This window comes from Puma concolor, chromosome B2 (assembly GCF_028749965.1).
Source record: "Puma concolor isolate L17-30 chromosome B2, mPumCon1.1.hap2, whole genome shotgun sequence".
NCBI classification, from domain to species: Eukaryota; Metazoa; Chordata; class Mammalia; order Carnivora; family Felidae; genus Puma; species Puma concolor.
The window spans coordinates 120,744,590-120,769,711 of record NC_141671.1 but is presented as its reverse complement, the minus strand read 5'-3'; the positions used below and the strand labels follow the sequence as shown (position 1 = coordinate 120,769,711).

General features: G+C 39.3%; 2 protein-coding genes across 5 annotated transcripts in view; one reads left to right on the top strand and one right to left on the bottom strand.

Moving 5' to 3' along the window:
• Positions 1-21,188, bottom strand: part of ENPP3 (ectonucleotide pyrophosphatase/phosphodiesterase 3) — a 92,726-nt gene extending 71,538 nt beyond the window's left edge. Inside the window, exons 1-3 of one of the 3 annotated variants that reach the window (XM_086707861.1) lie at positions 21,088-21,188; positions 10,777-10,969; positions 1,934-2,009 (exon numbers count right to left, since the gene is read on the bottom strand). Coding sequence is in view for 1 of the 3 variants with exons in the window: in XM_086707860.1 (XP_086563986.1) it covers positions 1,934-2,009; positions 5,558-5,635 (154 nt within the window). In the remaining 2 variants the exon portion in view is untranslated. Of the gene's footprint in view, positions 1-1,933; positions 2,010-5,557; positions 5,718-8,247; positions 8,387-10,776; positions 10,970-21,087 lie in introns of those variants that run through there. The other 2 variants (XM_086707862.1, XM_086707860.1) reach the window with 2 other exon arrangements.
• Positions 21,189-21,443: 255 nt separating this feature from the next.
• Positions 21,444-25,122, top strand: part of MED23 (mediator complex subunit 23) — a 46,975-nt gene continuing 43,296 nt past the window's right edge. For both annotated transcript variants that reach the window (XM_086707859.1, XM_086707858.1), the window contains exons 1-4: positions 21,444-21,685; positions 22,030-22,061; positions 22,224-22,311; positions 24,958-25,082. In XM_086707859.1, coding sequence (XP_086563985.1) covers positions 21,638-21,685; positions 22,030-22,061; positions 22,224-22,311; positions 24,958-25,082 — 293 coding nt within the window. In that variant the 5' untranslated portion in view covers positions 21,444-21,637. The remainder of the gene's footprint in view (positions 21,686-22,029; positions 22,062-22,223; positions 22,312-24,957; positions 25,083-25,122) is intronic.

The window sequence follows — 25,122 nt, the reverse complement described above, 5'->3', positions numbered from 1 at the left end:
ATCCTACCCCAACTCAATATTTTATAATCCCCTTTTCAGTTTTACTTACTCCCTAGCACTTTATCATATATATATATATATATATATATATATGACTTATTTATTTTTTTATTGTCTCCCTTCCATGCTAGAATGTAAACTCTTTGAAGTTTCCCAGTAATTAGAATAGTACCTAGCATACAGTCAGTGTTCAATTATTGAAGAGTAAGTAAAAAGCATGTGCACATAAAAGAACACATTTTTTAATGTTTTATTTATTTTTGACAGAGAGAGAGAGAGAGACAGAGACAGAGAGACAGAGCATGAGTGGGGGAGGAGCAGAGAGACAGAGGGAGACACAGAACCTGAAGGAGGCTCCAGGCTCTGAGCTGTCAGCACAGAGCCTGACACGGGGCTCAAACTCACAGACCGCGAGATCATGACCTGAGCCAAAGTCGGATGCTCAACCGACTGAGCCACCTAGGCGCCCCAAAAGAACACATTTATAAGAATACATACAAACTCAAACTAGAAGAACTACTTTTAAAATTCACACTGCCTATGAAAAGCAGGTTAACTGGAATGGAGAATGGTGAAAATGGTGCAGGGTTGGGGATTAGGAATCAGTGGTAAAAGAATGAGGAGGTGAGTATTTCAAGAGTGCTGGCAAAGGAGGGGCAGGAGTTAAATACCAAAGTCCTGGAGGGGGTGGTGCCACATGAGGGTTGACAGATGGAGATATAAGGACAAGAATAAGGAACAATGACACTGGGAAGCCAGCCAGTAGGTGCAATAAAATAAGCAAGTGAGAGAAACAGTCAAAATAATCAGAGATTTTGTTCAGAGATTAATTAGTATGTGCCTCTTGCAATTAATTTACGTGACGCAAGGATAAGAGAACCAAGAAGTGATGTACTTCTGTGCACACTTACATCAGAATACTACTACTAAAGTGGCCCAGCAACACTTGTTAGATCTAGGCCTAGGGCTCTGTAGTTCAGAAACACAACCTGTAGCTCTGTACTATAATTCAGTACATATAATTTTGAGCCAAGTGACTCAAAAAAGATAGTAATTTTCCAGGTAAGGTCCACCTTTTCAGTTCTGCCATGTTCCCATGCTATCCTGGGAGCACTGAGTGTTTGTTAATTTTTAAGTGAAAACATAACTGAAAAATTGTTTATCAGTCTCACCATGAGTCTCCCTAATGAAGAAGCAAAAAGACCTTCCCCAAGGGAGTCAAACTAAAAGTTAATCGGCCCAATTAAAAAGGAGAACAAATGATCTCATGTCCGACCTCCTACTTCCCCTTAATAAAAGTACCCAAACAATACATAACAAGACTTAGACAATGCTTGTAAATGATTTATTTATTGTTCATATTGACCAGATATTGCAAAAAAAGATGTATTTTGATATGTTGCAGCATCTTTCTCCTATTTTTTCTTTGCTTCTCAGGAGGAAAAATAAAGAAACATGAAGCTTTTAGTCTGTACTACATTTCAAGAATGTGTCATTGCCTAGCCAAGAAATGGTGAGATTTCAAGAAGAAAGTGATACCTTCTCCCAGGAGGTCCTGGGAGGGGAGTAACCAAGACTTTTGAGGCCAAGTTTATCAGCAGGTAGGAATGACTAGAGTAGATGCTGAGACAGAAGGAGTCTTTGATCCAGTTATCAAATGAAGGTGAGAACAAATGAGGGGAAAATACAGGAATGATATGACTCTCAAAGGAGTAAGGGGCGGGGGTAAAAGAGTGAAGTCCAGAAATGACATTGGATAATGCTAACCACAGATGTGGGCTCCCGATAAGTGCGGTGTGGGAGAAGAAGAAACCTTGGATGAGACTGCTCCACGCAAGAGAGAGGGGGCTCGAGAGAGGGGACAAGTTTCAACGGTAAAGGTGAGGAGAAAGGAGGAATCAGGAAATGTGTTGAGAAAACACTGAGGGGTTACCTTGCTCCTCTTGTCGCCTGAGTCCAAGCCCCAGGCCCAGTCCAAGTGACACAATCACCAACAAAGCAAGGAGAACCTATATTTAAAATAAGGAAAAGTGACCTTTACAATTTTTAAAAAATGTACAAAGGTACAAAGATCCTGCCCTCCGTCAGTGAATCTAAAGCCACACGGCAAGCTAGTTATTCATAACACCAGATCCAACAGTGACAGGGGAACGTACAGTTTTAAAGGCCTGAAAATAAGAAAGCTCTGGGAACAAGTTTAAAATAGTATTTACTACAGATCTTTAAATTCCAATGTATGAGTCCTGGTTAGTGTAACCCCAGATTGAGTTAAAGTATGGATGAAACTATGAGGGCCATTTACCTTTGCCCACTTCTCATTCTTAACTAGGTACCTGTTTGGAGATGATTTATCTAAGAGCATTCCTGAGTTGTGAAATCGTTAACTACCTCATTCCTAGGGAGCAGGGGTTTCCCTCCCAGCTCTGTCCTATGGAGGGGATGAGAATAGTTAATACATGTGAAAATACAGCATTCAAATAATTAACTGACAAATGATCGCTTTGATCTCTAGCACAGATAACGATGTGGAAGCTCTATGACCAAAGATTGTGTGTGTCACTCATTATCACTACTGCTGACAAGGCTCTTCAGTGTAGTGGACTTTATGCAATGACTAGAATTAAACTGTGATATAATTGCAGAGAATTATTCCCACTCACCTTTTTCCCCACCCAGTAAGTCCAATGATAAGCATGCTGGATGACAGAGCTTGAAAAATATATATTGCCATAGAATATGAACACAACAGACACATGAATTACTTAGGAATGTATTTTACAACTCCAATAACCTTTGTTATAGCTTTTTAAAAAATCACTTTCATAAAAAACACAATAACAAAATTTGCTTCGATAATACTGTAAACCACTGATTTTGTTTTCACTCTGAAAATCAACTGGAAAATTAACATTTCTAACTTTAGAACAGCAGTGGATTCAGGGACTGGGAAAATATGTGAAAATACTATGTAAACATTTCTTTTTTTTTAATATTTTATTTTAAGTAATCTCTGTACCCAACGTGGGGCTCAAACTCACAACCCCGAGATCGAGAGTCACATGCTCTATGGACTGAGCCACCCAGGCACCCCCTATGAAAACAATTCTTACATAAAGTCTGAAACTTAGCCCAAGTTTCAGTGACCTTCCAGCATTCAGTGGAAAGAATGGAGAGGGAAAAAGTGAACTTAAATAGTTACTAAATAGCATCACTAGCACTGAGTCCCTTATTATGATGCTAAAAAGCCACACGTGACCAGGACTAGGAATACAAAGCAGGGAAACACTGGGATATAGTCCTATGGTAAACCTCATAGATTTACAAAATCTATGTAAATCATAGATTTAAAAATTGGTATATTTTGGTTTACATCTTATCATTAGTCCTTTTACCATTCAAACTTGATGGGAAAATAAACAGCATCTAGCTGTCCCTAGGATGCTCTAGAACTTTTTCCTGTTAAATCTTAGTGTCTGTTTCCTCACGACTCTACTTGTTCTCTGTATTTTTGGCTTGCTCTCACATTATTCTGTAAATTCCCTGAGAAGAAGCTTCATTTTTTAAAAATTTTGTTTAAAGGGGCAGAGAGAGGGGGACAGAGGATCTGACAGGCTGACAGCAGTGAGCCGATGTGGAGCTCCAACTCACAAACCATGAGATCATGACCTGAGCTGAAGTCGGACACTCAACCGACTGAGCCACTGAGGTGTCCCAAAGAAGCTTCATTTTTAATCTCCTATAATCACTTCCTCTAAATGAGTAATTCTGAGTTAGCTTCTTGATATTTAGGTGCATGTGCATCTTAAACTATTTATGCTAGCTACAAAATGGACAGGGGAGAACTCGGACTCCAAAAATCACCAAGAAGCCAACATTTGGCTTTAGAAAGCTGTATAAAGAGTGCCAGCAACACAGTAGATACATCTAAAGTTTCTTGAATGAAACCTATGTTAAAATTTGGAAACAGGGTATTTCTGAAACTACAATTTTAAAATACTGAGCTTCTAGGGGCCCCTGGGTGGCTCAGTCAGTTAAGTGCCCGACTTCGGGTCAGGTCATGATCTCGCGGTTTGTGAGGTCGAGCCCCGTGTCGGGCTCTATGCTGACAGCTCGAAGCCTGGATCCTGCGTCGGATTCTGTGTCTCCCTCTCTCTCTGTCCCTCCCCTACTCATGCTCTGTCTCTCTGTGTCTCTCTCTTTCAATAATAAATAAGTTTAAAAAAAATTAAAATACTGAGCTTCTATTATACATACTAGTAAACCACTGGAATGATAGAAAGAAGGAACATAAGTGATGCACAAAATTTTGTTTTCAAGAAGTTTATAATGTCTTTAATTTATAGATGGAATAAATCTAATAAATGGCATAAGAGTTAAAAGAGCACTCTAAAGTTCCCAGAAGGATAATGACTAAATAGAGTATCTTGACAGTTTACTTTGTTATAGCTCCTGGGCTCAATGCTCACACACATTGTTTCATTTACTTCTAGAAACAATGCTTGAGTGACAGAATGGTGGTGACATTACCTAAGGCAGGGAACTTAGGAGAAAAATGCAGCAGGATAGGTGTGAGAAATTATGCAACTGTTTTTGGCTGGAGTTACTGGATGAGAGCCAGCAAGCAGGCATTTGAAGTCTTGTGCCAGAAACTCAGCAAGAAGTCAGACCTACCGGCCTACTTGAAATTCTTGGTTGAGAATATGACTTTTACAACCATGAAAAGATGAGATTGCCTAAAGGAAAGATATTTAGACAAGGTTTGGTGGAATGCTATGTGCAAGAAAGAAGAAAGTCAGCCAAGAATGCAGATAAAGAGAAAAGTCATAAAAATGGGGATATCAATGCCATCACGGAAGCATGGGGAGAGAATAATTCAAGATGAGAACAGAACAATATCCACATATTGTTGTTATGGAGACACAGCAGGAGGACAGAGGAGAAGGAAAGATTTTCAAGGAGATGACTTCAGGAGAGTGAAAACAAGCAAGGGAACAGGGAATGAATGGGTGAGTGGTGAGAAAACCGGGGCAGTGGATGGAGCTCCCCTTCCCCAAACGTTTGAGAGAGTAATCAAATCAAGGAAAACTTTATTTTTCAGAACAAGGAAGATCTTAACATATAAAAAAAAAAAAAGCAAAGAGAAAAAAGGTAAAAGAGACCGTCTTTAGGAGTAAAGAAAACTAGATAAAAGCAACAGTCCAACAAAGAATATGACATACACTGATCTTTGATTTTTTAAACTGTGGTCTTAAAAATATTCACGCAATAAAATGGTGATTTGGGATGGGATTATGATCGTGCTAAAATCAATGCTGCAAAGTGTTTTGCCACAAGATGCCAACTTTTTAGGATGGATCAGATATTAACTTGTTATTCAAATTTCTTAGGCAAAATGGTATTCAAAATATTAACGTGGCATTGGAGCTGTCACAAGGGCCAAAGTGAATGCAATCACTTAAAACTTTACACTCAAAAAGCAACACCAATGTAAATGGGGAGTCATACACTTAACATTTATCACAAAGCTACAAAGACTGAAATTAAAAGCTGTACTTACAATACAAATTATTTTGTACGTCCTAACAGTGCTCCTCTTGACAGGTTCTTCCATTGATAGAATCTGCATAGACTCCATTAGCCGTATAAACCTGTTTTACTAGAAGACAGTAGTACTCCTTCCTGTTTCTAGTCCAGCAAAGAGAAACTGAATGAGTTACACAGCTGTGAGTAACTTCAATGTTTTGGAAGGTCACAGCTCGTTAATGATTGGACAATCAAAAAGGAGGAAAAAGGCTGTAATGACAATAGTGTCATGAGATCAAAGTCCTCTTCCAGGACATTGTAGACAAATACTACATATTAATAAAAGTATATGTAATAATCAAATTTTAATACAATTTGATCATTTGTTTTCTTCAAAAATAACCCAAAACAAATGGTTTTGTTATAGAAATTCCAGGGAGTTTCTACATTTGTAATACACTTCATTTCACAGTTGAAAGTCAACATACTAAAAAATGTGCTTTAACCATATAGGAATCCCATAACTCTGTTCAATTTATATAAAGTACTTAATTATAAAAGAATTATGTCTTCTGTTTTAAAGCGTTCACGGTTTGAAATGTTTTCATACGTATTATCTCATATCAAACTTAACAACATCCCTTATAAACATTTTATTCCTATTTTGTAGTTGAGTCAAATAAAGGTCTGATTATTCAAAGTCAGGTCTGTGACTTACTTGTCCCAAGTCACATATTTACTAGATTCCAGAAGTAGAACTGAAACCCAAGTCTTCTACTCCCCAAATTCAAGTTAACTTTCACTGAACAATTAAACTCGTTCTTTTCTTCTTTACATAGACCAGAGCATCCTCATACATGCACTTCATGCTGAGAAGGGGAGTACAGGTTTATGATGAAAGAAATAAATTAACAGCAATGTAGCCAGAGAGTTATGGTAAATGGTGGGCATAAGCTCTTCCAGCTTAAATGACCCTAAGGCAGTAATTCTCAAAATGTGATTCCCTGGAACACTAGTCCTATGAAAACCTCCTTGGTTACATAAAGCTTTAGAACTCTTTTCTAATGTAAAGATTATTTAAAAAAATCCTGTAGGCTCAGTATAGTCTTTGGAAAACACTAAACTATTACAATCTTAAAAGCAGTGAAAAGAAATAGGAAAAGAATCTATCCCAATATACAATGACTTATAAATATGAATATTATTTCTGAAAGTCATGTCAAAATCCCTTTTTCTACTATTGGAGCCCATGCCCTTAAGGAAAACTGCAGAATAAGAGCCATGTTTCCTTTTAAGGGTTTGTGCTGTTCTTTCTCAGCTCAGGATACCTCCCCCCTAACTTTACCTTCATGCCTAACCAGTGAAAGTACCCGCATGAGTTGCTGACACAGAAGAAATGAGTTTTAGAAGAAGATGCCATAGAGATAACCTAAACCTAAATCAAAGTCCAAAGCCCTCTTTACATGGACAGCAAAGAAGTAAACAAAAACATGTTTGGATGCCTTTGGCAAAAGGTTCTCTGCACAGGATAGACTTAGAAATACCCCAAGTAGTTTTTTTCAATTTTCGTTTTTATTTTTTAAATCCTGAAGCCCAGTCCACTTCAACTGAATTAGAATCTTCTGGATTTGGGGCTAAAATATCCCTCCAAGCCATTTTATATGTAACCAAGTTCAGTGTAAACACTTTGTTTTGGGCAGCACATACACTTTTGAATTCTCTTTTGCAAATATTTACTACGGATTCTACTTAAACTTTAGGTTTAAGATAAGACTAGAGGACCTCTAGAGCTTGACTACTTGCCCAAGATCACCTTGGTTAGTGCTATCTCAGAAGTCAGATTCTGCCTGGTGTGGAAACTGCCGCTTCAGGGGGTACTGTTGTCATCATTGCTGTTGTAGCAAACAGATTGTAAGAAAGAAAAATCCAGTCTACACCACAATTTGTATCAAAATTAGGAGATTCCTAGGAATTATGGCTTTTATCTAGTTTTCTGACATATAGCTTCAAATTTTCTATTTGCACTTAAGACAATCTATCTAGTCTGCCTTGACTCTCATTAACAGTGCTCTTACTTTTACCTTCCTCTCTGTGATGGTAGTTTTGCACATCAGTTTGGCTAAGCTACGGTACCCAGTTATTTAACCAAAAGCTAATCGAGGATATTGCCATGATGGTTTTTTTTGTAAAGGTGGTAATATCTACAATCATTTGTCTTTTAATGAAAGAAGATTACCCTTAATAATGTTGGTGGCTTTCCATCCAGGTTCAGACTAAAAGAACAAGAAATTTCGCCTCAAGATTACACCATCAGCCCAAGTTTCCAGCCTGTCAGCCTGCCCTGCCCTGTAAGTTTCAGACTTGCTAGCCCCCACAATCAAGTGAGCCAATTCCTTTCTCTCTCTCTCTTCTCTCTCTCTCTCTCTCTCTCTCTCTCTCTCTCTCTGTGTGTGTGTGTGTGTGTGTCTTTGTCTGTCCATCTCCCTCTCCCTCTCCCCCTCCCCCCCACCTCCACCTTGTTCTGTTTCTCTGGAGAATCTTGACTGATACATCCTTTGAACATCTCACATTTTTCCTTCTTTTTAAGACTTTACCTTATTTTAAACCCCCTTCCTTATTTGGCCCTCCAGGATCTATTATCTTGGTTTTTGTCTTCTTGATTTCTAACTCTTTGTCTTGGTATTTTCTATAATAATTTGTATACCTTGACTCCAGAAGTCTTACCTGGTACTGATACCCCAGTTGCACTCAAATGCTCCTTGCTGGTACTCTCCATGATGTCACTTGATTCTATACCAACTTTGTTCACCAGAATACCACCGACTCTGGCTCTGTCTTTTTGTTACTATATTCATTACCTCTCCCCACTGCCCAAACTTCCTTCCTCTCTGCTTCTACCCTCATCCTCTATCTTTTTTCAACCCTGAGAACACAAAAACACCGGATAAGAAAGTCAAGCGGCCTCTGATAAAGTCTTGCCTGTCTCACTTACTGGTTGACTCTTAACACCAAATTCTACATTTTAAGGTGATCTCAAATTATCTCAAAATTACTAAATTAATGGAAAAATATCTTAGTCCTTCAGATCCTGAGGTGAGTAAACCTCAGGGAATTTACCTGAGACACTTACACGCAGGAGTAGTAGAGACATTAGATTGTCCAGTCTCTAGTCATATTTTCTGCTATTAGCAATTCCCCTAAATGAACCCTAACCCCAACCTCTTTTGAGTGTCTCAAGTCTTAAAACTTATTCCCAACAGGGGCACCTGGGTGGCTCAGTTGGTTAAGCATCCAACTATGGCTCAGGTCATCATCTCACTGTTCATGAATTTGAGCCCCATGTCAGGCTCTGTGCTGATAGCTCAGTGCCTGGAGCCTGCTTCGGACTCTGCGCCTCCCTCTCTCTCTCCCCGCCCCCACTCATGCTCTGTCTCTGTCTCTCTCTCTCTCTCAAAAATAAATAAACATTAAAAAGAAAAACTTATTCCTAACAGTTCACCTGAGCATTGGACTCTGGACAAATCCACACCTTCCATGCAACTTAGACTTTGGAATACACTGTACAGTCACCTGGATCTGATCCTATTACTCTCTAAGTTACTTGAACCTTGTAAGCCACTGTATTCTTTACCCTTGTAAAAACTAGAACAATCTGCACCTTCTGGGTTCTCTGAAAGCTTCCTTGTGCAGACTGTAATACTTAATGGCCAAGAACACTTATGCTCTCAAAGGCAGCAATCATTACATCTCCTACCAATCATAAATATTTCTCACACTCTACAAGGTCCTTGTGCCCACAGAATACTGAGAACTTTTCTAAAATCAAAGAAAAAAACAGCAAGTATGCTGCTGTCTTGGGAAAGCCCCGGGGGCATGCCAACATCAACTTCCTTAAGGCTCATAAACCTGTCCTTCCTGGTTCCAGCACTAGAGCTTTGGTGGTAGTTGGACAAGCCAGACTGGGAAGGCCCAGAGAAACTGGATACGCTGAGGGAGGTGGTGAAGTTGAGGCAGATACTGGGCTCAGGCCCAGCAGTAGGAAGGAGTCCGTTAAAGTTGAAAGACTTCAAATAACACAATAACAGAGGGGCAGGTGGCCAACTTCAAGGAGGGCCTCTTTTAAGGAAAAGGCAAAAAAAACCTACAGAGGGGTTGACGAGCATGCCTAGCAAGCAAAAAGCTACCCTGATAGGCAGTTCCTTAGTATAGGAAAGGCAGATGCTAGTCTTTGGCCAGTGAAGATCCCGTATTGGAGCTAATTCCAGGACTGGCAGTCCAGGTGGGACTGGTGTTAGCAATGCTGAACCAGGGCTGGAAGGCAACATTTTACCTGAAGGTCAAAAGCTCAGCGTGGGCCTCAGGACCCAAGTTCTCAAAACTGAAATATAAGTAAATAAATAAAGTGTCTGGGTTACTAGACATCCAAACGATGACTATAATAAAGTAAAATCAATTCCCATAGCTTGAGATCAATATTTTGCAGTACTATGTGTGTGAAATGACATTTTCCAACATAAAACACATAAAATCTCATTGCCAATAAACACAGTTGAACATTTATAATCAACTTAGAGATAGGGAACAGTAATTTTGAACCTCGGGTAAATAAAACATTTTCTCTATAATTATTGTGTTTTGAATTTTATCAATAAAAAATTGCAAAAATTTATTTAACTTAGTATATAAACATGCACACATCTCTGATTTTATATACATAACTACATAATATCTTTAGTTTTGCTTTTTGGCTCACAATGTTTAAAATATTTACTAACTGGACCTTTACAGTATTGCTAATCCCTAATCTACCCCTAAATTCTCCCAAGTTTCAAAGACTGCCACTTACTTACCCAGCCACTAACGTACTTACCCAGAAAAACATGCACCAGCCTGTCATTTGAACCACCAATTACCACCTCTTGTGATTCAGAAGTCAGGAAGCTGGTCTGATGCCTCCTAAAGCATTGCAATTATTTTCTACTGAATAATCAACATTTCTAAGGTCGTCTCTAGGTCCTGGAACACTATTTCTCTTACTTTGTCTCAAGTGCAGAAATATGGCCCAGTAATGTCAGAATTCTAAGACTCTTTCCTATTCACTTCAAAACTCAGAAATAATTTTACTTCCAAAAATTTTCCAAGCTTTAGTAGGCTCTTCGTGTTTTCAATGTTCTCAAGTGGACCTCATTTGTGACTGAAGTTCTAGAGACATCTCCAGAAAGACATCCTAAAACTAGAGGGCTACATTACTACCTGAGTTCTCCAAGGCTATCCAAGGTCTATGAACGTATAGGCTGTGGGTTTGTTCTACTTCTCTGAAGCCTGGAAGGAATTGAATTATTTCCCAAAACTCTGGAATCTCTCTGGCATGTCAGCTGCATGCAGGCAGGAACAAGTTCAGTTTTGGCTTGCCATTTGGTCCATTATCTGTCACAATGGCCAGCACCTAGAAGACATTCAATAGACACTTGTTAAGTAAATCATTAATGGTTTCAGAAACAACCTGGGAGGTCTAAGCCCACTCTCATAAATGTCTAATAAACCAAATTATAATAAATTATGATAACTTTATTAGATATAACTTTGTATGTGATCCACATCTTTTCCTACATCTATAGCATTTCAGAAATAGCTATCACTTCAGAGGTAAGACTTGCCCATGAAATAAAAGCCCTTTGGATGCTTTCATTTAATTCAGAGTAAGAAATAACAACTGAGCACCATCAAGCCCTAGATTTTATGCCAGGTGATGCAAGAATGTTTAGCATCTACTCTAAAGATCTTCTGTCTGGTAGAAGAGACATTTTTAACCATAATACAGTGTGATATGTGCTATCTTAGTTGCATTAATGAAGTGCTATGGGAATGGAGGAGGAAATAATTGAAATTTTCTCAGAGACAGGGTGCCTGCGTGACTCAGTTGATTAAGCATCAAACTTTAGCTCAGGTCATGATCTCACGGTTCGTGGGTGTGAGCCCCGTGTCGGAATCTGTGCTGACAGCCCAGAGCCTGGAGTCTGCTTCAGATTCTGTGTCTCCCTCTCTCTCTCTGACCCTCCTTTGCTCACACTCTGTCTCTCTCTGTCTCTCAAAAATAAATAAAAATGTTAAAATTTTTTTTTTAATTTTCTCAGAGAATTCAGAAAGGTATCAACATTAGTTTGCTAGGACTGCCATGACAAAATACCCCAGATTGGGTGGCTTAAAATACAGAAATTTATTTTCTCACAAGTCTGGAAGCTGGAAGTCCAAGATCAAGTTGATGTAGAGCTGGCTTCTCCTAAGGCCCCTCTCCTTGGCTTACAGATGACCACCTTCTCTCTATGACTTTGCATGGCTGGCTCTCTGTGCATGCACATGTCTGATGTCTCTGTCTGCATCCCAGTCTTCTCTCCTTCAAAGGACACTAGCCATATCGGTTAGGGCCTACCCTATTGACCTCATTTTAACTCAATTACCTTTTTAAAGACTCTGTTTCCAAATACAGTCCTATTCTACAGTACTAGGACTTCAACATATGAATTTTAGGGAAACAAATAATGCCATAACTTAAGAGGTAACATTTCTATTTTTTTTTTTAATTTTTTTTCAACGTTTATTTATTTTTGGGACAGAGAGAGACAGAGCATGAACGGGGGAGGGGCAGAGAGAGAGGGAGACACAGAATCGGAAGCAGGCTCCAGGCTCTGAGCCATCAGCCCAGAGCCCGACGCGGGGCTCGAACTCACGGACCGTGAGATCGTGACCTGGCCGAAGTCTGACGCTTAACCGACCGCGCCACCCAGGCGCCCCAAGAGGTATCATTTCTAATAAACATTATCTGACTTAAAAAGTAACTCAAGCACTATTGCTGAGTAGCAGGATCATAAGTCCCATCACCCATGCCATTTATGTTTAGAGAACAGTCTTTCCCAGGTTTTGTGCACCTGCATGTGTAGGCTTCAAGGGAAGGTCAGTGAGCCACTTGAAATTATGCACAAACTTGAATTTGTGAATATGTGTATGCATATGGATATGTGTGTATTTGCTTTCTCTATAGCTTACATCAGGCAAAGAGCTAAACCTTGTAGAAAACACTTTAAAGGAGATAACAGGACCAACATGGCATGAGAAATGAGACAAAACCAAATTGAAGGGCATTCTGCAAAACTATTTACCTGGAATATTCAAAAATGTCAATTTTATGAGATGGGGACAGGGAGGGGTTACAGAACTGTAATTTGAAAGGAGGCTACAGAAATCTAACAACTAAATGCAAGATGAGATCCCTGATTGGATCCTGGAAGAATAAAATGGAAAAAAAAAAAAAAAAAGATCATTGAAGGACAGTATGGAGATAATGGAGGAAATGTGAGTGTGGATGCATTCCAGATAATAGTATTATATTGATGTATAATTTCCTGAGTGTGATGAGTGTATTGTGGCTAGAAAATTTGGGTCCCACATGCATGACTTTCAGAAGGCACATGGTGAAATATTTCAGGTTGAAGTTATGAGTCTGTAAATAATTCTCAAATAGTTCACAGAGAGATAATTAGATTGGTGGAGAGAGGGAGAGGGGCAGAGAAAAGTGAGAGAGAGGAAGAGACAGAAAAATAGTAAATGTGGTAAAATGTTTAAAATATGTGTTGATTGAAAAATTCTTCAAATTTTCTCCATGTTTTAAATTTTTCAAAATAAAAGTTTCGGGGAAAAGGAATAGTTTTTTGAGGAAGCTAACGGAGGATCTGCTCTCCTCCATCTTCCAAACGAGGGAGTATATTGAGGAAGAGGAAGTCATGAAGCTGAGCACACGGAAGATGTTATGTAGGAGAAGGCGAAAGAGAATCACCAGGATGCTATCTGTCCCCTCCCCCAACACACACACACACACACACAGTAGTCGTGTGGCAGGTATGACAACAGCCAATCCAGACAGGCAGAGGATCCAGGAGGATGTCCCTAACAGGAAGATGAAGTTTATAAATACCTTACGTGTCTAGTTCCTGAGAGGAGATTTACATCTCAGGCAGAGGTTTCTGGATGAATTAGCAATAGTCACATCCAAAACTAAGCAAAGAAGAAAACCAAACCAAACCAAACAAAACAAAACAAAAAAACCCACAAGACAATTATTAACTCCAAATACAAAACAAAAAATTGTACAGAAAAGGAAAATGCAATCACAATGCACTGTGTTGCTAAGTTGTAAATAATAGCTACAGAGTCAGAACAGTATGAATGGTCTGCAATTATCTACACAACAAATTCTGATATATGAGTAGGTTGGATAAGGAGGAAATGTGAGTCATGTCCAAGAACACTAAATGTTTGTCTTTCACGGTAACAAGTTGAAATATAATATCTAAAACTGAAACAGCAAGAAATAGTTGCAATGAAGCATGATATTTAGAAAAAGAATTGCAAGTGACTGACTTCTGAGAAAGGGAAGTTAAAGATGAGGAGGAGTTTGGTTGAAAACTTATTTTTTTAACATAAGCTTTGGAGAATTTTTCATTTTTTTAAATATTTACAGATAGTATTTTGAAAAATAATAACAGCAAAAAGGAGTTAAGAATTATATTAATAGTATTATAAATTCATTTCACGGTGTTTAACCAGAAAATTAAAGTTTTTAATTCTGGACAACACAGTGAACACTACTAGCATGAGTCAAAGTACTGTTTGAATCAAATCATCTCTATAGAAATAAAATGATCCAGGAAAAATGACGTTTTTACATGGCAAAAATAAATGATAAAAATCAAAATCCTTTAGGCTGTGAAATCTGTGTGGTATGATTTAGAAAATGATACATTTGGAGTTAAAAATCCATTCTTTCAAAAGAAAGAAAAAAGAAGTCGCTGGGATTGGAGAAATTTAAACTGTGAGTCTGTAGGAAAGGAAAAGCCAAAGAAGGATCTAAAGTCAAAGAGTTACATGATGGAAGATGTGCTTTCAGAATATTTACCTGGATCTGGAGAATAGAGTAAACTGGAATGGGGAGAGATGAAAATAGAGGCACCTCGTAGGTATGGCTGTCGCATTCCTAGAGCGAAGTGACAAGCTCAATGAAACCAATGGAAACAGGGAGGTGTTGGGTTTGAGAAATATGACAGCAACACCTCTGAACTTAGAGACCAATTCTAAACTAGTAGAAGAGGGATGCCCTTGGCAGAGAGGGGCACCAGAAGTGTCTAGTGTTCTAGAAAGATGACAAGTTAGGTTTTGGACCTAATAAGGTTGAATTCTTTAGGGAACATACATGTTGAAATCTTCAGCATCGAAAGTGAAGAGACTACCTTCTAGGAAAGAAGTCTCTACTCTATTTTTCTAAGTATCACTTTAAAATAAATAGTCAATCTCTTCTATCTCTTTAGGTAGCCAATATTGACAGTTAGGCATTTAGATTAGTTTTCTGTGGCTGCTGTAGCAAATTGCCACAAACTTAGTGGCTTAGTACAACACAAATTTATTTTAAAGTTCTGTTTGTTACAAGTGTGATACAGGTCTCACTGGGCTAAAACCAAAGTGTCAACAGAGCTGGGTTCCCTTCTGGAGGCTCTCAGGGGAGAATCGGGTTCATTAACTTTTCTAGCTTCTGGAAGCCACTCACAGTCCTTGGCTAATGGTTCCCTTTCTGCATATTCTAAGCCAGAAATCTCACATCGCTTTGACTATTCTTTCTTTTTTTTTTTTTTTTTTTAATTTTTTTTTTTCAACGTTTATTTATTTTTGGGACAGAGAGAGACAGAGCATGAACGGGCGAGGGGCAGAGAGAGAGGGAGACACAGAATCGGAAACAGGCTCCAGGCTCTGAGCCATCAGCCCAGAGCCCGGCGCGGGGCTCGAACTCACGGACCGCGAGATCGTGACCTGGCTGAAGTCGGACGCTTAACCGACTGCGCCACCCAGGCGCCCCGACTATTCTTTCTTAGTCACATCTTCTGATTCTCCAACTCCCTCTTCTACTTTTAAGGATCCTTTTGATTACATTGGATCTATTCAGATAATCCAGGGTAATCCCCCTTGTTTATGGTCAGGTAATTAGCAATCTTAATTCCATATGCAACTTTAATTCCCCTGTGCCATGAAATCTAACATCTTTTCAGGCTCTGGGGATTGGGACATGGAAATCCTTGGGGGGCAATTATTTTGCCCATCAGAGGCAAAAATACTTCCATACTTTCTCCTGATACATGCGAACACATGTCTATACAGATAGATAGTGGTTGACGTTTTCTTTCTTCCCTTCCTCCCTTCTTCTCTTCCTCCCTCCTTCCCTTCTTCCTTCCTCCCCTCCCAGGCTTTCTCCCTTCTCTCCTCCCTTCTTTCCTTCCCAAGAGAAGTGGAATTGTGGTGTGTGTAGTTAAAAAGAGCAGTCATCAAGATTATCCTCACTTTTGACACCCATTCCAAGTTTGGGAGTCCCTAAGACAACACTTAGGTTTGATAATTTTCTAGAAAGACTCATGTTATACCCATGGGTATGGCTTATTATAACTAAAAGATACAGATGGAGATCAGCCAAGGGAAAAAGGCACATAGCACAGGGTCCAGGGAAGTTCCAGTTGTTCTCCTCCCATGAAGTTGTGGACAGCATCACTTTCCTGGCATCAATACATGACAACATACATGAAACATTACTGACCAGTAAAGTTTGCTTGAGCCCAGTGTCCAGAGATTATTGGGGATCCATCATGCAGGTATGGCTGACACCCATGTAGCCAAACTCAACCTCCAGTGCCTCCAGAGGTTGACCTCATGAGCCAACCTTCCTCACTCCAAATCACACTGTCAGACTGTTTTGGTAACCCAAGGGCCCCAGGAAAACCAAAACACTTCTATCAGGCATGACATTCAAAGGGATTAAACATTATCCTTCAGAATTCAAGGGCAAAGGGCAGATCTCTTTTTGGTCAAAGTTAAATTCTTTTCCTATTGAGGATCATATAATCCTCATTACTGCACAATGTCTTCTGTCCCCACTCCTGCATTACATCACAAAAACCTACACTGAGATGGTTAGATGATGTTCCTTTATAAGATTTCCCAGAACAGCTCTCCAGTGATATCCTTCCAGTCTTATAACAACAGGATAATTTCCTCTTTAACTATCCACGCATTAAGCAAAGATTCAATGTCTCCACCAAAGGTCTTATCCATGAGATAAGGATTTGCTCCCACCTTTCTTTTTTAAGTTTATTTATTTATTTTGAGAGAGACAGAGACAGTATGAATGGTGGAGGGTCACAGAGAGAGGGAGACAGAGAATCCCTAGCAGGGATTCCGCACTGACAGTGCAGAGCCAGATACAGGCTCCAACCCACAAAACTGTGAGATCGTGACCCGATCGAAAACCAAGAGCCGGACACTTAACTGACTGAGTTACCCAAGCACCTCTCCCATCTTTTAAATTTATATTATAGTTTTCCTACACAACTTGAACACTGCTAATGGTCCCAGCCATCTTGGAGTGAAGGAGTTCTAAAAAGCGCATAAATTCCCAAGAGCTATTGATGCTTGATAGCTTACCGTATGCCTGATGCTAGACTGAATCCTTTGAACACATTCACTTTTCTTACCCACAGGAGTTAGGTGTTTTGCAGATAGTAAAATTGAAGCTTCAAGAAATTAAGGGGTTTGCTACTTGTTTAGTTAAGTGGGATGCGTCAGGATGTGAACCTAGGCTATCTAATGCCAGAGTCCATTTGTCTTGAGTGAGTGTGTGTGTAACTACAACTATATATGTAGACTCAGGTCACTCAGAAAGATTGACATGGGAGCTTAACAGACTCTTCCAGTCTTCGTGTCATCTCCATTCCATGTGAAAACCCCATCTCTAGCCTTTGCATTGGGGAGACTGTTCTCAGGTTAATTAACTTTACTTCTCGCTCCAGAATCTAGAAAGAACAGGCTTCCAGCATTCCTGGTCTAGCATCCTCTACCCTGCTCCTGTCATCCATGTGCAATGGTTCATTCCCCAGAAGTAGGTCAAAGTTGCCCGCCTCAAAAACCACCAAATGCTGATTCCTCACCAATGGGATTTTTATGGGTAAGCTAATGGGATTTTCATTTCATTGATGACTCCGTGAGATAATTTATCTGATTGGAACCTGGAACCCAGCCTACTCTCCACACCTTCCTTTACAATATCAATAGTCTTTCATTCATCATTTATTCATTCATTCATTTTATGACATTATACTACAATTTGGAATAGAAAACATGACTATACAGATGATACCTTTATGTTGCTCACAGACTTATGGAGTATTCCTCCTCTCTACTTCCTTCCTCCCAAGGTCCTAAATGACTTCATCTCTACCCTCAACATGTAGGGTTTCCGACTCCTCATTACATTTGCTATCTCCATTCCTTAGGGAGGTAGGTGTACCCCCAGACCCTCAAATCTAGCCCAGTATTTCCTCTAAACCATATGCTTATTATTATTTTTTGTGTCTTTCTTATAATTTATAAACCCAAAGCAGTCATCTCATCAGCTGCTGACTCAGACTCCACACTGTGGCTTTCAGGGCCCTCCAATTCTGAAAGGTGTCTACCCTGGCCTCACTCTCTGGGCTGATCAAACTGTTTATCTTGAGTCCAGCACTAACAATGATCTGAATGTACCAGCTTTTTTTCAGACATGTCCTGGCTGTTCTCAGTTCGTTCCAGTCTTGCTGGTCACCTCTATTTTCATTTCTGCCTTTATTTGTTTCCTGACTTAGTGACTGTTCCCAGCACCAAGCCTCCACCTTGAACCAATCTAGTTGCACTGGTTTGACCATTAGCACATTTCCCTAGGTGCAGTTTTACATTTGCACTTTCACTCAGTCTGCTTTGACCTGCTCCCAGTAATTTCCTTCCTGCTGAAGGCTTGGTCATCTTTGAGGAAAACTAAGACAGTTGGTACATTACTCATTCAAGCATACCTCCAGCCAGTCCTTTCCTTGTATGCTTTTTTTCCCCCCTTCTAGTGAACGTTTAGTGATTTGACATTTTCTGCTAAGGAAATTATATGCCATTTTATAGAAATTTCAAGCTAAGGATTTAGAGGAATATTTTAATTGAATGGACTGACTCTTGGTTATGACATACAGAATTAACAAAACCACTCTGTCACTGAGGACTGGTATCATTAAATACTGCTGAAAAAGTAAAAGACCTAAATAAATGGAGAGATCCACTGTGTTTGTGGACTAAAAGACTCAATATTATTTAGGTATCAATTATCCCAAAATTACTCTACAGATTCAATTTAATCCCAATAAAAATTCTAGGTTTGTTTTTTTGTTTTGTTTTGTTTTTTTTGGTCAAATTGAGAAGCTGATTCTAAAATTTATATGGAAATGCAAAGACATAGGGGCGCCTGAGTGGCTCAGTTGGTAAAGCAACCAACTCTTGGTTTCTGCTCAGACCATGATCCCAGGGTCCAGAGATAAAGCCCCGCTTTGGGAGTGCTGGGCACAGAGCCTATATTGAGATTTTCTCTCTCCCTCCTTCTGCCTTTCCCCCACTCACATGCATGCACTCTCTCTCTCTCAAAAATAAATAATTAAAATTTAATTTTTTTTTTAAATTCAGAATGAGAAATGAATAATATATTTGGGGTTCCTGGATGGCTCAGTCCATTCAGCATCCAACTCTTGATTTAGGTTCAGGTCATGATCCAAGGATCCTGGGTTCCAGGCCCTCCTCTGGCTCCTTGCTGAGCATGAAGCCTGCTTAAGATACTCTCTCTCTCTCCCCCCCCCTTTCTCTTCCCCCCTCTGTCTCTCAACAAAAAAATTAAAAAAGAAATGAGCAAAGGACCTAGAATAACCAAAATAAGCTTGAAAAAAATAATAAAACTGGAGAACTTAGGCTACCCTATTTTGAGACTTGCTAATAAGCTACAGCAATTGAGACAATATGATACTGGCATAACAGTTGGAACCCTCACACATTTGTAGTATTAGAATATAAAAATGGTAAAAACCATTTTGGGGAACTGTTTGGCAATTTATTATAAAATTAAACATATACTTCCCATATGACCCCAAAATTGTGTTCCTAGGCATTTACCTAAGAGAAAAGATAACATACGTCTGCTTGAAGACTTGCTCAAGAATGTTTATAGCAACTTTAATCAAATTATTCAAAAACTGAGAATAATCTAAATGCCTCCTAACAGGTGAATTGATAAATAATCTGTAGTATATTACAGATTGACATACATGGATGGTCCTCCAAATATACAGTTATGTGAAAGAAGCTAGGCACAAAAGAATACATACTGTGTGATTCCAGTTATATAAACTTCAAGAACATGCAAATTAATTCATGGTTACATAAGTTAAAACAGTGTTTGGGGGTTTGGCTGCAAAGGAACACCAGGAACTTCCTGGTGTGATAAATATACTCCATCTCTTCACTGAATTGGCAGTTGGACCAGCGTAAACATTTGTCAAGATTCATGGATCTGTACATACAAAATGTATGTATTTCATTGTTTATAGATTACACATCAAATGAAGAGATTAATATCAGGGGAAACACATGAAGGTATAGGAATAGATGGTCAATTTTTATTCAATGGATGGAACATCAGCAAGCATGTTATAAAAATTAATTTGTATTTGGTTACAAAAAAAAATATAATTCTTTCTTGACCATTCTTCCTTTTTAACTATACAAGCCCTGGCCAATATTGAGATTTCAAGCATTGGCTAAGAACACACTCATTTGGAAACAGAGTGAAAGCCTGGAAGTCTGCTAGACAGTAACTGAAAACTGTCTTAAAAGTGTATCTGGGGCCATCTGGGTGGCTCAGTCGGTTAAGGGTCCGACTCTTGATTTCGGGTCAGGTCATGATCTCAAGGTTCTTGACATCAAGTCCTGCATTGGCTGTGCTGACAGGCTGACAGCGGGAACCTGCTTGGGATTCTCTCTCTCCACCCTTCTCCTTGTCTCTGCCCCTCCTCACCCCAAACAAACTTAAGAAAAGGTGCATCTGATCAAAGATAGTCCAAAATAAGATAGTCTGTTTAGCACACAAAAATAACTCTGGTCTGCCCTTCTTCTAGCTTGGATATTTTACAAAATTGATTACTGCATTATGGTTCATTAAGTACCTAACATTGTGTCTAGCTCTGAGCAAAGGGTGAACAAATATTTCATAAATGAAGTACTCCACTACTTATGCACCAAGGTGTTAAATGAAGATAAAGAAGAGACCCTAAATCAGCTTAACTGAGGAGGGCAGGCTTCCAGGAATATGTCAAACTGATGCTTGAAAAAATAAAGTGGTGAGTGAGGGGTACACTCCACAGTGCACTTGGCCACTGATTTGACCATGCCAGTAGATCAGCCTTCCTATTTGCCAACCCTTCTCCACCGCTACCCTCACCAAAGAGGCTAGGTATTCAGTAATAGGTAATAAATAACATTTATTATTTTATATGATTATAACTAAAAATGGTAGATATTATTATTTGATTATTCTAATCAAAAATCAGTAATAATGCGTTCATTTATTTTTTCAACCTTTTTTGAAAGCCTGCTATGTGTCACGCACTGTGCAAGGCACTGAAGTTACCGTACTTGAGAAGGTATGGTCCCTGTCGTCAAGAAAGGTGTGCTTTCAAATCCAGCCTCCAGAAAGTCAGCAGGTGACAGACGTCATGTTCACCTAGGTTGCAGGAGGAGCATTTCTCCCTGGCTGCCATTCCCTGGGCTCCAAGCTTTTTTCCTTCCCAGGAGGCAAAAGCATCTGAGCCGGAAGCATCTCCCGCTCCAGCCGGGAGGTGGCGACCTGCAGCCGACGACGCCTCGGGGTACTTAGGTTCAAAGCTCCACTTGGGGGCGCTCTCGTCTGGCTCGCAGGCCGCCCTTCTCCACCGGCGGAACATTTGGCTGGGTCTCTGGTTTCTGCAGGTTTCATAATCCGCACGCACCCGGCACTTCCGGGCTTCCGGGCAGCCTCCTGCGGTTTGCTGGGCCTCGAAAGGGGAGCCTTTCCGCTGAGCGCTAGAGAAAGCGGACTCCTGAGAGCCCAGGTTTCCGGCGGGCGTCTCCGCCCCTCTGCCCCTCAATTCCCGGAGCTCGGGTCTAACCCGGGCCGCTCGCTGGGCGTCCTAGGAAGGCAGGGGCGATGGTCCAAATGGAGACGCAACTGCAGAGCATTTTTGAGGACGTGGTGGTGAGTGGAGCCACCAGGGATAAAGGGCAGTGGCCGGGCGAGGGGGACACTCGGTGGCTGACTCAAGGAACCCGGTCCAGGCAACCTGTCCCCTTCCTCTCCTTTGTTGTGACACCGTGCATGTCCGCAAGGGTTTAGGAATCTCCAACAGCTGTCAACTTCAAAGTCGCCTTTGAAATCCACAATACCCTTCGTGACAGACCAGGCCGGGATTGTTATTTTGTGTGTGTCTCTGATTGAGTTGATTTGTCCTATGTTACATTGTAGTGTTTTTCTCGAGGAGGTCCCTCCTTTTTTCTTCTTCTTTTGTTTGTTTTACATCGTTTGCTTTTTGTTTTTTACAGAAAACGGAAATTATAGAAGAGGCTTTTCCTGGGTGAGTATATATGCATTGCAGATTTTTGTGTTTTTACATGAGTGTATTTTTGTAAGATTTTACTTTGGTTTGTCTTGGAGATATATAAGATCCATAAGATTCTGGTTATGTTGAATTACCGTTTTAGAACTAGTAGCAAATAATCTGACTTTTGTGTTTTAGAATGTTTATGGACACCCCTGAAGATGAAAAAACAAAACTAATTAGCTGTTTGGGGGCCTTCAGACAGTTTTGGGGTGGTCTTTCTCAGGTGAGCACTGCATTTTTATGACATTCAGCTGATGATTTTTGATGCCTTCTTTTTTACATTATTTTGTTGTTGCTGTTAAGGTATTTCTGGAAAGGGAGAAATAAGTTTGTCAATATTTTTTATTTGTATATTCGCTCTTCCATTTGTTTCCATTTGTATTCTTCTAGTGGAGAACCAGTACTGAGAAGTCAAGTTGATAACAGCACAGTGTGAGATGTCTTTAAAAATCTCCCCCATGTTAGATTATATAAAACCATTTTCATCCTATTTTGATTTATTTGGTGCAAGGGAAAAGAGCTGTGGTAGAAGTGTAAAAGATACAAATTTCATTCATTTTCTCAACAAAGGAGCTACAAAGCATTGATACAAAGATACTATGATCCAAGATTCTAAAGTAAAGGTACAAAAAAATGCCACAATAAGGATACTATATTAAAGATACTAAGATATTACAATAAAAACAAGGAAAGGAGCAGTAAAACTTAGTAACAAAGAACAGTCACCAGAAAATATGTTCATGAAAAAGACAAAATGTGTGATCCTTAAAGAGCTGCTGTTCCAGTAGTGTATTATCTTGTCATGGTGCATTATTTGTAGGAAAATGAGAACCGATCCCATTTAAGCCACTGGTGATAAGACTTGCTGCTCAAACATGGGTTACATAATGGCATATATTCTCTTTTTTTTAATTTTTTTTTTTTTTTTATTAGAGACCCTGAGAGGAGAGGGGCAGAGGGACAGAGGGGGAGAAAGAGACAGAGAGAGAGTGTCTTAAGCAGGCTCCATGCTCAGCACACAGCCCGATGCTAAACTTGATTACTTGACCCTGAGATCATGACCTGAGCCAAAATCAAGAGTCGGATGCTCAACTGACTGAGCCACCCAGGCACCCTGGCACATATTCATTTAAAAAAAAAAAAAGTTTTAATTACTTTCTAATAGGTAATATATTCATATGACTCCAAATGCAAAAGGTACCAAAAAGGGGGACCCTACGAATAGTCTGCCTTCTATCTTTCTTAACTTAATCACCTACTTTTTCATGTCAGCAGCCAGTATCCCCAGTTTGTTGCCTTCTGGAAGTATTTTACACATGTAGAATCAATTTTTATAAAACATTCATATAATGTGTACACTGTTCATTAGCACCTTTTTTCCTCTTACTATTAGATTCTGAAAGTAATTCTACATTAATCCATTGAAAGTTACTTCTGCCTTTCATACAGTAGCATAATCCATTATATGACTGTACCTTCCTTTATTTAACCAGTCTCCTACTGAGTGACATTTAGGTTATTTCTTAGGTTATTTAAACAATACTAAATGAATAACAATACTTTAAACAGTACTAAAATGAATAATATTCTGCATAGGACACTGTGCAGAATAAACTCCTGAAAGTAGTATTGGTAGGTTAGAGGGTATGTCTATTTATAATTTTTATACAGATTGCCTAATAGCTTTTCCTAAGGATCATACCAGGCAAGGGGAGAATAAGTGTACCTGTTCCCAGCCTCACAGTAGGGTGTTAATGAATGTTTCTTGATGTTTACCAATATAAAACAGGAGAAATTATATCTCATCATGGTTTATTTTGCATTTCTCTAATATCGAACATCTTTTCAACATATTTTAATTTTTAAATAATTTATTAAACATTTTATGGATTAAGGATGGCCTGTGTGTTCAAGAAGTTTATATTTTAATGGGGGAGCCAGGAAGAAAATAGATATTTCTTTTTTTTTTTTTTTTTAATTTTTTTTAACGTTTTTTTTTTTTTTTTTAATTTATTTTTGAGACAGAGACAGAGCATGAACGGGGGAGGGTCAGAGAGAGGGAGACACAGAATCTGAAACAGGCTCCAGGCTCTGAGCTGTCAGCACAGAGCCCGACGCGGGGCTCGAACTCATGGACTGCGAGATCATGACCTGAGCCGAAGTTGGCCGCTTAACCGACTGAGCCACCCAGGCGCCCCAGAAAATAGATATTTCTAAATCAGCATTATATTTTCAACAATAGAAGTGTGTTTGAGGGACAGTAGTAGTGCAGAAGAGGAGGACATGTAGGTCCCTCTTGACGGTATCCTAGAAGACAAACTGATATGGGTACTACATTTTGGTATCAGGTTATACAAGTCTAGAAATTTGATATGTCATTGGATTCATAATTAGGCTCTCAGGGATTAGATTTCACACAGTTCTCATGAGGCTGATATACTGACTCACAGTGGATCCCCCCCCCCCCCCCCCCCCACCCAGCCCAATGACAGGAATGTTTGTATCTGCCATTAAGGGCATTGCTTACAATTTCTTACACAGTACACAGTCTTTGTTAGCGCTTTCTACTGACCATGAAAATACTAAGAAAATCTTACTCCTTCTGGCAGTCTCATGTAATAAAAATAGTGGGAATTTAATCTATAGAATTGTATTGATTTTAAGCTTAATATGACTGAAATACTAAATCTGAATTTTTTCATTTTGTCTTTTTTTTTTAATTGTTTTCATTCATGAATGTTTATAGTGGAGTATTTCATTCATAGTCTTGATATACTCCCAGGTATATTAGCTATTTGTTAGCTATGTATATGGCTATATATAAAATATCACTTTGGACCTAAAATATAATCATTTTTTAATTTTCCAGGAATCTCATGAACAGTGCATCCAGTGGATTGTTAAATTTATTCATGGCCAGCATAGTCCTAAAAGAATTTCTTTTCTTTATGACTGCTTAGCGATGGCAGTGGAGACTGGTCTCCTTCCACCCAGGTATGTTTACTGATAGAGCAATCCAAAGAATTTTTTTTTA